The sequence below is a fragment of the Conger conger genome, chromosome 12 (genome assembly GCF_963514075.1).
Source record: "Conger conger chromosome 12, fConCon1.1, whole genome shotgun sequence".
NCBI classification, from domain to species: Eukaryota; Metazoa; Chordata; class Actinopteri; order Anguilliformes; family Congridae; genus Conger; species Conger conger.
The window spans coordinates 33,582,616-33,597,392 of record NC_083771.1 but is presented as its reverse complement, the minus strand read 5'-3'; the positions used below and the strand labels follow the sequence as shown (position 1 = coordinate 33,597,392).

The 14,777-nt window shown below is 47.4% G+C and overlaps 1 protein-coding gene across 3 annotated transcripts in view; it reads right to left on the bottom strand.

Moving 5' to 3' along the window:
• Nucleotides 1–14,777, bottom strand: part of LOC133141731 (PH and SEC7 domain-containing protein 3-like) — a 108,865-nt gene that overhangs the window by 35,416 nt on the left and 58,672 nt on the right. For 2 of the 3 annotated variants that reach the window (XM_061262406.1, XM_061262407.1), the window contains exon 7: nt 1,749–1,792. In XM_061262406.1, the coding sequence (XP_061118390.1) occupies nt 1,749–1,792 (44 nt within the window). Of the gene's footprint in view, nt 1–1,748; nt 1,793–5,678; nt 5,962–14,777 lie in introns of those variants that run through there. The other variant, XM_061262408.1, reaches the window with a different exon arrangement.

Here is a 14,777-nt window from a genome sequence, read left to right as displayed (position 1 = left end):
AAGCACGTTTTTTCCCTCTGTTGCCTACAAGGCAAAGAGACGTCCAGCAGGATAATGAAATGGAAGTCATCCGAACCACAGATTATTAATAAGCACCAGCTCCACGTGTCCCCACTGGTCTTTCTGAAGGTTTCAACCTGAGGCTGAGGATCCCTCTGTCTCTGGCTCTCTTTCGTTTCCTCCGTGGGGGGAGGTAATCAAACCAGCCGTGAGCGGACTCTCTGCTCTAATGGAGTCTGCCTTCTCTGGGCCTGTGCTTGGCTCTGTCACACAGCAGCCTCTCTGGGCCTGTGCTGGGCTCTGTTCACAGCAGGTTCTCAGGACCAGTGCTTGGGCCTGTGTTTGGACGTGTGCAGTGCACACAGCAGGTCAGGACCCTGGGTGAAGGAGGCAGGCTCCTGGGATTTGGAAAGTGCCGCATTCTCCACGGAGTGCCAGGACAGGCCACGGACGCCAGGGGGGCAGCGGGATAAAGTGGCAGGGTTCTGGAAGTGGCACCTCGGGGTGCAGGGCTCGAGTTTTGGGTCGGGCAGAGCCATCTGCTGCTATTCCCTTAGGCGAGGCATGCAGAGTGCGCAAGTTTCTCCGTGAATAATTTAGCCGAATGAAAAGACTGAACTGTAAACCTACATAAATACACAGCAGAAAATTACCCTACAAAGAATATGGACATTCCATTCCAAAGGTCTTGCAGCTTATATAGTCCAACAGCAACAGGCTGCTTACAAGAGCTAAAGAAATGAATAACAGGCGATAATATAAAGAAAGGAGTGTGTGTGTGTTCTGAAAAGGTCAGTTCAATATCACTACTGCCTTGCATTAGAACAGTAACCAGCATAACGATCACATATTACACATCCACGCTCAGAGGCAGGATTTCCATTCGACACTAAAGGAGCAACACGTTGAGGAGCAGCAGAAAGACAGTGTGCATACATACTGCTGTTAAACTGGTTTCCTGAGGCTTGGGCTGCTAAGTCTGAAAGCAGCGTTATAATTAAACAATGGCACAAATCGATGGGTCATTTACTCAGTGAGGCTCGAAATGATCCCTTTAAAATGAGGGAAACCAAGGAAATATTCTCACTGCGGAAGGAGCACCACGGTCACACACACTCAAAAACATACAGACTGCATAATATTACACACACACACATACACACACTCAGAAACATACAGACTGCACAATATTACACACACACACACACACACACTCAAAAACATACAGACTGCACAAGATTACACACACACACATACACACTCAAAAACATACAGACTGCACAATATTACACACACACACACACACACACTCAAAAACATACAGACTGCACAATATTGCACACACACACACACACACACACACACACTCAAAAATATACAGACTGCACAATATCTCTCACACACACACACACACACACACACACACACACAAAAACATACAGACTGCACAATATTACACACACACACACACACAAACATACTCAAAAACATACAGACTGCACAATATTACACACACACACACACACACACACACAAACATACTCAAAAACATACAGACTGCACAATATTACACACACACGGCTCTATAACAGGGCTCATTCCAGCTTCGATATATATGGGCATCCTTTGAACAATACTAAAAATAGCTTTAATTACATTCTCACATGAACAGAAATGAAAAAGGAACATACATGCACAGATTATAGAGTGAATGACTGTACATAGAAGGCAAAATAAAAGGTACTTACACTGCCCACTCCAGCTTCTCATTTCTAATGGAATTGTACAAGGCCTGCAGATGAAAAAATAAGACGCATTAAGACATGAATAAGCAAACCGTGAAAACACAATGTGAGGATTTTATACAGCCATCCAGACAGAGTGCCTTTTAGGGTGTTGCTTACATACAACATGTGAGGATTTTATACAGCCATCCAGACAGTGTGCCTTTTAGGGTGTTGCTTACAAACAACATGGACATTTTTAAGCCCCACTCTTCAGCTGAATCCTTAAAAGGGCTAAAAGGCTTTCAGTCAAAGCACAGCACATCATATGGCATTTTATGAGGAATGTTTGGTTTCTAATTGAGTGGAACATTTGTCTCACAATAAAATGTTTTTTTTTATCAATTATATTCAGACAAGGCACATACAACATAACTGGTAACAAAATCAGCACTGAAAATGCCTGCTGAAAACTCAACTACAACTACCTGTAATACAAGAGCTGGAAATGATTCCCAAAGATGCTAAGAACGTTTCTGTCTCTTTGTACGGTTTATCGCTCCCATCTAACATTTTAAACATTTCAACAGTCACGGCTGTTGCGTGACAACAAGAAAATGTTGTATGGACTGGTAAATCATAAAGAGATATAGAGATACATTTTCACAATGCAAAACAACTTAAAAAGCAGAATGGAGATAAATATGGCCAAGCTTCAGACCCACAATATGATCCAAAACAGACCCAAGTAATCACAGGATTGTGAATGACACGAAGACAAACCTTACGTACTCCACAATTTTTATAATAACAGTGCAGTTTTTCTACCTACCAGACAAAAGTAGTGTGTGCTGGGTAGATCATTATACTGGCAGAAATGGGCAAACTAGCGGCAAGCGAATTGTTCCAATAGATTTCTGCGGCGTATTAGTGTACAGTACACACAGCAACACGCGTCAATATCAATTAACAGGACAGGGCACTGGGGACATTGACATGAACGAAAGTGCTTCAATAGAAGACGGCAGGAGAGTTGTCGAAGGGAGAATGACGCGACTGAAGGTCGATGGTGTTTGTAAATATCAAAGTAAATAAAGGACAGGAAAATGTACTTCATCACCACCCTGTGGAGGGAAGATGACAATGCAATTAAGACAACCGTCAGGTCCAGAAAAAAATCTCACACCCATAACATGTGCTGGAAATCCACATGCCATTGCCCTTTCACACCAAGGGAATACAAAGACAAACACACAGGAACAAAGCAAATGCCTTCTAAAAGGCCAGAGACAAAAGCACTTGCGATGGGAAACCAAGTCTAAATGATTTACAAATTTCTGCCCGTATTTCTAAACCTCTACAAACACATTATACATATGTGAGATGGCCCATCGTTTTGGGGTGAAGCAGAGCGAGCGGTTCTCCACTGAAACGGCCATGGCAGCCATGGCAGCACTGGCTGAGGGGAAACCTGACCCTCTCAGTGCTGCTGCTGCTTCTGACGCTGGCGGGGCTCGTACGGGGATCAAAACCGCGTCACGCCGTCTCGCTCGCCGTTTCTTTCATCCCCAGACTCGAGGAGACGACGGGAATGGTACAAACGTGCGTTTTTAACGCTGCCTTTCAAGTGAAGAAAGACCAGACGCAGAAAGTGAGGTGGATAGCACAAGGAGGCTGGAATGCATTCTGGGGGAAAGCAGAAGGTCAGTGGCACGGTAACCGACCCTGAGGACATGCAGGATGAGCAGCGTATTCCTTATGAACAGCGGAGGATGGGCCCCCCTCTATTCTCCTGAGATTTATTTTCATTGGGGAGTCCCCCCACTGGGAAGTATTTTATCTCTTGTGCTAGCTACCTGAGGGTTCAGGCCAGGTGTCTCCCCTTAGCTCTTCTGTTACTCACTAAAGTGTCTTTGCGCAGCGTTCCCTATACAAAAAACATTTTATTTAATTGAATAAATGGACTCTCTATTTTCCTATTCTAGCCAACCGCAGTACGTGCCACCCATGATTGATACAGCCAGGCCTGTGATGCGAAGCACAAAACGATTCTGGTTAGTTGACTTGACATTTCTCGAAATTAATGCCTTCCTATTTAGCCAGGTCTTCTAGGTAGGAACAGACATCCATCTTGGAGACCTCATGCACGTTTATACCTGCTCATGTTGCTTTTGATGACCGGAAGAATGCCACCTCAGTCTATGCCAAAGGATTAACTAACCAATGTCACCATCTATGTTCTCTAAAATGGAACCCACAAGAAAGCACACACACACACCAGAGCAGTGATATTACATCATAAATGTCTTTTACCTGCAGACAAATGAACAAATGACATGCTCATTACTGCGTCTCGTGTTCAGTTATATTTCTGAACGGTTAAATTCCAACCACAAGAAAAAGAGAACCGCAAGAAAAACGAATGAGCGCAATTTTAAAAATGCATAAACGATCTTAGATGTAACAAATGCCTGGAGAGGACATTCATCTCCCCTGTTTGTAATCTGCTTCAGGGAACGCGCGCTCGTATGGCAGTGTATGGTTACCTGCCTGCTTGGCTGAGGATAAATTGCTTAAGCAGGGAAATAAGACCGCAAGCTAGTGAAGGGGAGAAAGCTTGCCAAATGGCTCAATTGTAATTAAGTATTTGGGATCAATGAAAGTTCAAGGTAGCACATCAAGTGCACCTGTTTGCATTCGACTCCCTTTGAAAAGCGGACGACGGAACAAACAGCAGGTGCAGCTTTTCCACGCGAAACAGGAGCTCGGCCAGCAATGCGCGCGATTGTCACGATGCTTTTCCTGACGGCGGACTCAGGAGGCACGGCCACGCCATCGGACACGGACCCTGAGAAAATTCTGAGCACCACCGTCCACTCCCAGCCAAGAGGCACACCTATGTCCATACAGGGCAACCGACGCTCTAGCCACGGCTCTGAGGCACTCGCTGGGGCATAATAATTACACCGTCCCCTTTCCCCTGGAGAAAGACTGAGGATGTGTGGAAAACTGCCTGGCTGTCTGAAGGGCTGCTTTTCAAGAAAAAGACAACTGATTTACTGCACCACATCTTCTCCTTCTCTCGCACACGTACACACACACACAAACACGCACGCACAGAGAATCCCGTACACACACACACACACATTTTCCACATTAAAAAAGCCAAGGTAGCGAGAGGGGGCACACATTCTAACACTATTTATAGAAAATGAACAGCAAGCGCTGCAATTGTTCACAGGCGAAGTTGAAAGAAATTGCATCACAGGGTGCCATCAATCATCAGTGCATTAAACGGAAGAGAAACTGACACTAGGTGGAGGAGGGGGGTGAGATGACAGCATCATCGATGTTTCGAACATTACCCCCGCCTGGACTAACATCAATGCATCCCTTTAGGAACTTGTCAAGAGGTGGGGTGGAGGGGGAAAGCTATAGATCACTTTCAAACGCCCCACACACCTTTTCCCACAGAAAAGCCCCAAAGGAGCTTAAACGGGAGTAAAGCCTGCCTCTTCACACCAGACTCCGGCAGCAGTCTGCAGCAGACAGCGCTCCAGTCCCCCATTCTAACAAGTGGTTATTCACTTCAAAGCCTTCTCGAATCAAACGATCAGCGCGAAACACTCGCCTCCTCCACCTTACTATCACACATTCACCACGTTCCTGATGCAGAGCTTCAGATTACCTGCCAAACAACAACTCCTAACATGCCCACGACCAGTGAGCGAAATGTCATTTAAAGTGCCTCGGTTACGCTAAGAAGGCAGGAAAACTCGATCAGCATTTCTCTTTGTGTTCACAAGCCAACGCCTGCACCCACCCGAAAACTGCACACAGATGTCCAGCTCCATCAGAGCCTTCACCTCAAAACAAACGGAGTGTCTGGAATCCCCCGTAACCGACCGAAGCGCTATATCACAGCCACTTAAAAACCCACTGATTTTCTTTTACCTTCTCCTTCTCTTTCTCTTTTTCCTTCTCCTTCTCTTTCTCCTTCTCTTTTTCCTTCTCCTTCTCCTTTTCCTTCTCCTTCTCCTTCTCCTTGTCCTTTTTGGGCTGTGCGGATGAGAACTCGGTGGAATTGGACACTTTGAGGGACTTGGAGCGGTGCTGAGCCTGTCTCCGCACGGACTCGTCCCGGCCGTACTTCACCGAGCCGCTGGCGCGCATGCGGACCTTGCTGGTCCCCTGCACGCTGTTCACCCCGATCATCTCCGCACGCTGCCGCGGCAACAGACCAGAGGACGGGCGCGGACGGGCGCGGGCGAGGGAGACGGAGAGAGGGAGCGCGGGAGAGAGCGAGCGCGGGAGAGAGAGCGAGCGGGGATAACTGTGCCGCTGTCGAAGCCTGGCGCGGGAGCGGGTCTGCTGTTGCTACGGCGATGGCGGTGGCGTCCCTGGCTTTCACGACTCCGCGGCTGCCTGCTCCAGCATCTCCACGCCAGCGCTTCAGGTTCAGACTGAGGGGTCCAGAGCCAGCCACACACCAGTGACTGAGATAGGGAGAGCGAGAACGAGGGAGAGGGAGAGTGAGGGAGAGAGAGGGAGTGGGAGGAGGAGGATGGGACCCCCCCCACCCCCCCCCACCCCCCCCACCCCAGCTCAAATAGGAGCCAATCGCCTGGGCCGCTTCATTTATATTCCAAATAGCAGCACTATAGCGCTGGTGATGCGCAGCGGCTAGCTCATTAAGGTCTGCAGTGTGATGAGATGGCTGAGGGCTGGAGCCAACAGGGGGACCGGGGGCCCGATTAGGAGGGGCCAGGGGTCCCAGACCGGGAGAAAACAGCGCTGATACGGAGCTCCAGCGAGCGATGAAAAGCCCCCACCTTCAACTCGCTGTAACTAACGCTGCAGGCAAAAGCTACGAGGCGCCGTTCACTGCGCTGCAGTGTGCAACTGTGCAATCGAAAACAGGTCAGGAGGACCCTGACTGAGAAATCCATCATACTCTAAATTACCCGCAAACAAACACACACACACACACACACACACAGGCAAACAAACACAGAGACATACACATACACATACACACACACACAGACACAGACACACTCACAGGCAAACAAACACAGAGACACACACACAGACACACCCATATGTATGCATGCACACACACACACACACGGAGTGTGTGCTTTTGCAGTGTGACTTTAGTGTTTTTTTTATTAACTTTCAGGCAATCAAACTGATGATGAGGCAGAGTGCATAAATGACACTTAATTCACAGCGGCCCAATTCCACTGCAATTACACTCTTCCAATAAAAACACAGGAGGACCGTGGACAGTAATAACCCCTGAAGATGAACAGACACATTTAAGACGCATATATGCACCTATTCTTATACAAGGAGAGAACTTTGATTAGGAATTTGTGAAGCGCCCAGACTAATTACAGTTGTAACCAGGCTCCCTTTAGTCTGGTTTACCTCAGAGCGACAGACTCCCAAACAGTCCTGAGGTGCCATTCACCGCCGTGCTCTTCAAGAGCACCTGCAACCCAAATAACCACGGAAAAATAGCACTTCCAAGAGCGCAGAAAAGAATCGAGGTGACTGAATACGGCCAGCAAAACTTTACTCTGCATTCCAGCCCAGTGCTGATTTGCAGTTTCCCATGGTAACCTGTTGCCATACAAATTTGGGCCAACTCTTTTTAAAGCACCAAGAGCAGGTGTAGGCATTAGTGTATGAGGACTGCAATCAAATACAATGTCTTCAGCTGATATTTGTGACGCATCACCCCCCTCTTGATCAAATCCTATGTATTACTGACCATGTTACTGAGCCCACTTCAAAGGACAATCCATGCATGCTACGAAACAGCATCTCCACCTGTGTACTGCAGCTACCTTCAGAATACACTCAATACTCCTCCAAAGTCCTTATCTGTCACAACCCTCAACATTACAGGCCTAGCTCGGAGAGCCCATTCCCATCTATTACTGTGTTACTACATTGTTATAATGTTAGTAGCATGTTGGAGTATGGAGAGGCAGACCACAGCACAGAAGCTGCTCCTGTGAACGCGCTCATAGCACCAACATGCTACGCTGCCGCCTGGCCCCTTTACTTCTCAATGAAACCACAGGAAATTCTCCCAGCAGAGACAATAACCCAGAACCTTAGCAACATAACGGACAAAACAAACAAACGATCCTTTTCCCAGACGGCCCTGGGTTAAAATTGCGGCCCATTTGAGGCCAGGTGTGGGAGGCATTTCTTTGACTGTGGAAACACAGGCAGGAAGACGGTCCATACTGACGCATTTCCTCCGCTGCGCCCCCCCCCCGCTTCCCGCGCCTCTGAGCCTGTGTGCCCTCAGGGCTGCATCCCTGCCACGCCCTGCAGCCTGGTAGGCACCCTGTGCTCCCCCGTTTGACCCTCAGGGCCCCTGCGCTCCCCCGTTTGACCCACAGGGGCCCTGCCGGGCGTTCTGACACCCTCTCCTGTGCACGCATGACAGAGGCCTCTCCCCTGCAGACAGATCCCTGAATGGGCAGAGCTCAGACACAGTATTGAGCTGGGTGCCTACCAGCCCTGCTCAAAATCTCACCGGATAGAAAGGTGTGACAAGGCTTCTGGATAAAGGGCCACCCCAAGCTATGCAGACTGGATACAGAGGACACCATAACCAGCCTCAATTTCAATTCAGACAGAACAGGGTTCAATGGCATTCATATGTGCATGCATATATTTAGCAAACTAGACATAACGGACATAAAACAAAATGAAAAACAACTGAAAACTGGCACTGGGAAAAGATCCACACTGAACTGAACTTTACAGAGACGGCTGAAGATGAGCTCTTCTGAAACAGGGTGTTACTGCAGTCAGGGTCTGTGAACGGTGCTGCCACAGTTAAACTGCGCTGTGTGTTCCTAATGTACGCGGCTGTGACACTGCCTATAGGAGACCCCACACAGTCCTCATCCCCCAATACAGGTCTGCCCCTCCAGTGAAGAAACAACCAAGGTACAGCAGTTAATGCACAATACATTTACACTTTAAAAACTTTCTCCATTTGTGACCATTCATTGGGGTAAATTGATTATAAGCCACGGATCCGGTCTTTGCTAGAGCAAAAATGGGTGCATTGGTGTTTTTCAGATCATACGAGGATTACGATTCAGCAGCACACACAAGATTGGTTTAACCTTTCACAGAATAGGACGGCATTCAAACCAGCTGGAAGAATATTGACCATTACTGAATATTTCCCTGAAGTTGCTCTGAAGTGTTCCACGTTTTTACTGCTTTTGAGTCAGCTTAATGCTTCCGTTACTATGGAATCATTAAAAAAAAAAAAAAGCTGTTTTGAACAAACAAAATAAATTGTATAAATGAAAAAAATAAACTGAAATGATACAAAGGAGGCATCTTTTTAATATCATCTTCCTGCACCCACAAAATAAAACTGTAAAATAGTAGAGCAGAAAAGGACAACAAGCAAATTGAGAAAGTGTTCCTCACAAGAAGGGGTAATTAGAGAGGTGAAATACTATCACCTTCTAATTGGATTGGTACTGTTTAAGTGAACAATAAAATGTACCTCCCAGTTCAGATTACTCCACAGCGAACCAATCACACTATGCGATTAGACCACAGTGAACCAATCACGGTGTGCGATTAGAGACCGTCTCTCTCCCAAGCCCCTTAGAACATAAGGAAATCTTGGCACTGATAAACCTGTCAGTTTTTTCTTTTTTATTACGGTAAGTAAAATGTCAAATGTTATTAAGGGAATGGTTTAGAGTCAAACATAAAGGCAGGGGAAATTTAAATGTGTTGTTGAAGGCGTTTGCTGCGAGTGGGAAACTATTCAATAATATACACTTCAGTCTGGGCCTGTACCCAACTGCCCCCTGTGTAATCAAACATCCATTTGGGCACAAGCCGTATTGCATGGAAACAGAGGAGCAGTCCTGTAGCATTTTAAACAGGGCAGGGGCATCAGGGGTGAAATGACCCTGGGTTGACCACCATTTAAACAGCAAAGAATACAGGGCTTCATCCACAGCTCTGGTGCGGGCGAATGAAATGTATGGATGAAAGTGGATAATTGTGCTTCTTAACCAAATGTAATTTAATAAACACCTCAGTTTCATAAAGAAAATTAATCTTTATGCTGGGAAAATTAAAACTCACCAGGAGCGCACACACACACACGCAGACATACTGAAACGCAGAGACACACACACACACACACACACACACACAGACACACTGACACGCAGAGACACACACACACACACACACACACACACACACAGACACACTGACACGCACATGCACGCACACACTGTCACACAGACACAGACACACACACCTGAGCAAGCCTCTGCACAGAGCAGATACCAGCGTGTTCAACAATGCTGAAGTCGTCCAGAATGAATTAATTTATACACAATGTGACTGGATGTGGATTTGTCATGGATGTGTCATGGCTACCGGCTGTTCAACCACTTCCCTTGTGTCCCCAGCATGGCCCTGACTGCAGCGAGAGACAATTGAGGCATCCTCGTGCGGCGGCTGGGATACAGCTGGGGACACGTCTACTGTCAATGTAGCGTGCGCGGAACGGTAGCAAACAAACTAAAACTAGGCTACATGCCAACACAGCAATTCATTTCATCATGCCACCGTGCAACGGAGAGGTACAACAGCATCCCGAAACGAGAAACAAGGACGGCTCCATTTCATTCACTTAACAGGAAATTACGCTACTTTCTTTTTTTTTGTTTTTATTCAAGGAAGTTTATTTCATTCACACAAATAACACTGACAAAAATGTCATGAATTCACACAGAAATAAATTACACAAATCAGCTGCCCAAACAGAAATAAATGACCCAAATCAGCTGCCTTGTTTTTCATATCTGATAATGCGCAGAGCCATTTGAAGCTGTGGAATTCTGAGGCGCGCGCTCTGGAGAACTGCTCGAGAGCATCATCAGCTAACAACACAAACACTCAGAAACGCGATTAAGAGGGGCTTGATTTGCGCGGGCCATTTCAGGGGTGTGGCGGAATTAGGGGACATTATCCCGGCGGCGCGTAGCAGCCTTTCTCCGAGGCTGTTAAACAGGATCGAGCGCACGGCACCACTTCAGAGCAGGGCCATTAAGCCCGCTGCCCGTTTCAGCCAATCAGAGCGCAAAAGGTGGCGTTAATTGTTAATCGGGGCAGAAAATGTGTCTGAGGGGAAACCAGTCAGAAGTATGGGGCTGGAGCTCGTGCAGGAGCAGAGCGAAGGCAAAGCAATACGGCAATATGGCCAATGCGCCGTAAAGGGTGAATCTTTCAACAGTTTCAAACGGCTGCGCACTGTTCTGGAGAACACCGCCAAATTCACCTCTAATCTGGCAGCACATTCGTACCATTAGTGTACTCTGCAGAGAAGGGTATTTTCAGCATCGCTCACATTAGACAGAGCGCAGAAGGAGCCATTAAGCACGAGAATTGGGGACCTTTGGTGAAATGCCACAAATAGGTGTGTAGAAGCCTCCTGGTGGCATTTCAGTGCTCGTAAATGAAATATCCACCGCAGCTGAACCACAGCCGGACAGTAGACCCCGTCGCCTGCTCGCAGGTGGGCTCCTCGCCTTCTCTGACGGGGAGGGGCGGGGCGGTCACGCGCCCAAACGCACGCTCTCGCGTAATCACGAGTCAACAGCCCAAGGCTTCGTATTCCCATCTGTTACACTGCTGCGCGACCAGGAAAACATGCTTCACCAATCACAACCTTTGCACTCGGCCCTTCCACCCACCCGTGACAAGCACACGACACCACCCCCGACGGAGGGGTACGGTCTTACAGCGACAGCTCTCTCACCCACAGAACCTGGTCTGGGCCCCTACCTTTGAGTAAAAAGCCTGAGAGAATATCCGGTCATTAACAGCACACGCACAACCAATCTATTCGCTGCACAACCAGACTGGTAGTCTGGGCTGTGACAGATTGCCAATCTGTATCACAGACAGTTAACAACCCGGGGTTGCATAACAAAAAAAATGGAAATATTTTTTTAATGCTGTGTTTTATTACGGGCAGTATCACCGTTCTCTGAATTCTAACGTACGAGGAATACTATTTGAAGGGGCTTCAGGGTTTTCTCCAATAAAAACAGCAGGAAGGATCACAGGCCATCTGACAGCAATGACAGTTCTCCTTATCACCAACACGGACTGAGCAGACACTCCATTTCACGTCGAGAAATCCACTTCAAAAATGACAAGAAGTACAAACGCACAAGCACAGCTCAAACCTCTCTGTACAAATCAGAAAATATATTTATTTATGCACAGTAGGTCAATCAACTGGCTGCCATTTCAGGGAGAGATGAATAGCAGCACTTAGCCTTTAGTTTCCCGAGGCAGAGAGAAAAGAAAACCAGGGCCGTATTGGGATTCGAGGGCCATGTTTAAATATCCATACACCCAGCATCGTAGCTACGTTACTGACACTATGAGTGATCGTATCCACTTCAAATGTTTTTTTTTTTTATCATCTCGAAACCAGGTACAGTCGTGTATGTCTTAGCATTTTTCCCGCGATGCAGATGGCCCCTGACGTTTGACGCGTGAGCAGTGTGTCTGACTCGGTGACTCGGTGACTCAGTGTGCCGGCTGGCGGGCTGACCCACCGTGGCGACGGCCATATGCCCTGGACGGGTTGCGTAACACACCCTCGAACCGCGTGATGAAAAACACGCCGCTTCCGTGTAAAGAGTACGTGGCGCCAGATTGGAGTGAACCCTAATGAATTCTGCTTTACAACACAGCGAGGCAGAAAAGAGCCCCCCCCGCCCGAGATGTACAGTATAGGTACGGTCACAAGCAAACTCTAAAAATAGTGTTTTGTCAAAAGCCCGGAGGACATTTTCATGGATGCAGACGTCGGACTGCTGGCGTGTACAGCGGGAAAGAGCTGGACTCACGGACAGAACTGGATCTGCATTGCGTGAGTGTCCTGTACAGCAGGATACTGTTCGCTGAATAAACCATTCACACAGAATGGAGGGGGGGTAAGGGAACAGCCATCGCGTGAATATATACGGTACAAATGTCTTTTTTAAAGATCCTGAGAAGCACAACACAACGACCCTCCTCATATGACCACATGATCATAAAACATCTACACGAACCGTAGCACACCTCCGGTATATGTACCATATAATTTAGAGATGAGTGTATTCACCATGTCTTCGTTGGACGAAGCCTTTACACAGCACTAACTGCCCAGTTCACAACCAAATATCCGTACTGTACAGATACATCCCTGAAATTCTCTATTCGATAAAATCTATTGCTACCTGTCATTCATACATGATGCACACACAGGCAGATATTACATTCAATAAATGTAAATGTAATGCAACTACACATGCAGTGCTTTATTTATAAAAATTCATGGACTAAAATCCAGCGAAGGAACCGGTACCAGTACTATAAGAACGTGAGTAGGGTAAACGCGTATAATAGTAGTCAGAATGAGTGTAATGTTAATGTTCGAGAGAGCCTCAAGCAGACGAGGTCTCTGTGCGCTTGCTTTGCCACCCACATGCTGCGAGATATGGAACTGCTGTCGCTAAAGCAATGGCATCTTCAAACAGGTTACACAGACAGAACTCATTTAACGCTTTCAAATGGTATATCCTGTTACCATAGTGATTGAACCGTGCACCGTGAAAAAAGGAATTGATGCAACAACAAAAAAAACCTCACTGGCCCATCCCTGTGCCGTGAGACTAAACGGGTTACGGAAAACGTATGTAAATGTAAGGTCAGAATATCCTATTCTCAGCACAGGGAACGTTACTGGTCCCCGGTAATCAGATGCCTTTTACCCCCCCCCCCCCTCCCTCCCCCCATTTTACACACTGTCTCTCCTCATCATCTCTCAGCAAGCAGGCCACCAAGGTGACAGACCCAAGACCCGCGTCAGGGCAGTTGATAAATCAGGGGGTCCAGCATGGCGAAAAAGGTTATTGGCTTCACCTCCGACTGACTGCAGCACAGAAGAGCACAAGAGGCACAGAGCTCCTCCTTCATATGCGCCTACAACCCACAACAAAACGGTGACAATGAGCGGCAATAAAATAACAGCTGCCTTATTAGGACCTCCAGCTTTGTTCCTCAGGTGAATGAAAAACAAGCCAGAGTGGTGGGGGGGGGGGGGGGGGGGGGGGCGTACACACACTGCAGTCTCCGCACATCAAAGCGCTAGTTTCTGCGTGCGACAGTCACGCGCGGACTCAGGATTCCTCTGTAGGCAGATGAAGGCCCTGTAGGGACTCATTGATTCAGCCTCTGATAAAAGCACCGCTGCCTCTGAGCGGGGTGTGCAGACAGGGCCGCTGTAAAGACTCTCCCATGTCTGCACACCGGGGCCCCCGCGACAGGCCACCCCGCTAAATATCTATCAACTTCTGAGCCCAGAAACATTTCCTCACGGCGTAAATGAGCCCTGCGTGTTTAACCTGCTCTAACATCTGGCTGTGAGCACCCCCTGACCGTACAACTGAGGAAATAAACGCACTGCTGCTTCATTGTATGTTTTAAAGTCATGTGTGCTTCTATACAGCCGGGAGTTGGGAGCAGGTGAACAGGGGCAAGGCAAGACAACCGCTAGGGCAGGAAAAAGGAAATCGCATTTTAGTGATTTTTATTGCGAGTACCCTTAACATACATGCATACAGAGGTATTTATTGTGGTACCCTTAACATACGTAAAAGGTGCTGGAGCCCTATTGCTTATAAATTGCGATTTTTTGTGTGATCAGAACATTCCTGGAACACAGAACGGTTGAATGTTAGAAACGGCGTAACATTCAGCAGCATGGAGCCGTAGGGGCAGGGGAGTACAGTCGGACAGTGACAGTAATTACTCAGAATGTGATCGGAATGTGAAATGGAACATTTTTAATGTTGTTAGGGTGAAATTACCGTGCCCGGAATGTAAATTATAACGCCAGGCAATTTCAACGCAGATGCGTCGTCACTGGTACACTGATTAGAACGCCATTACAATCAGAACATGGATGTGGCG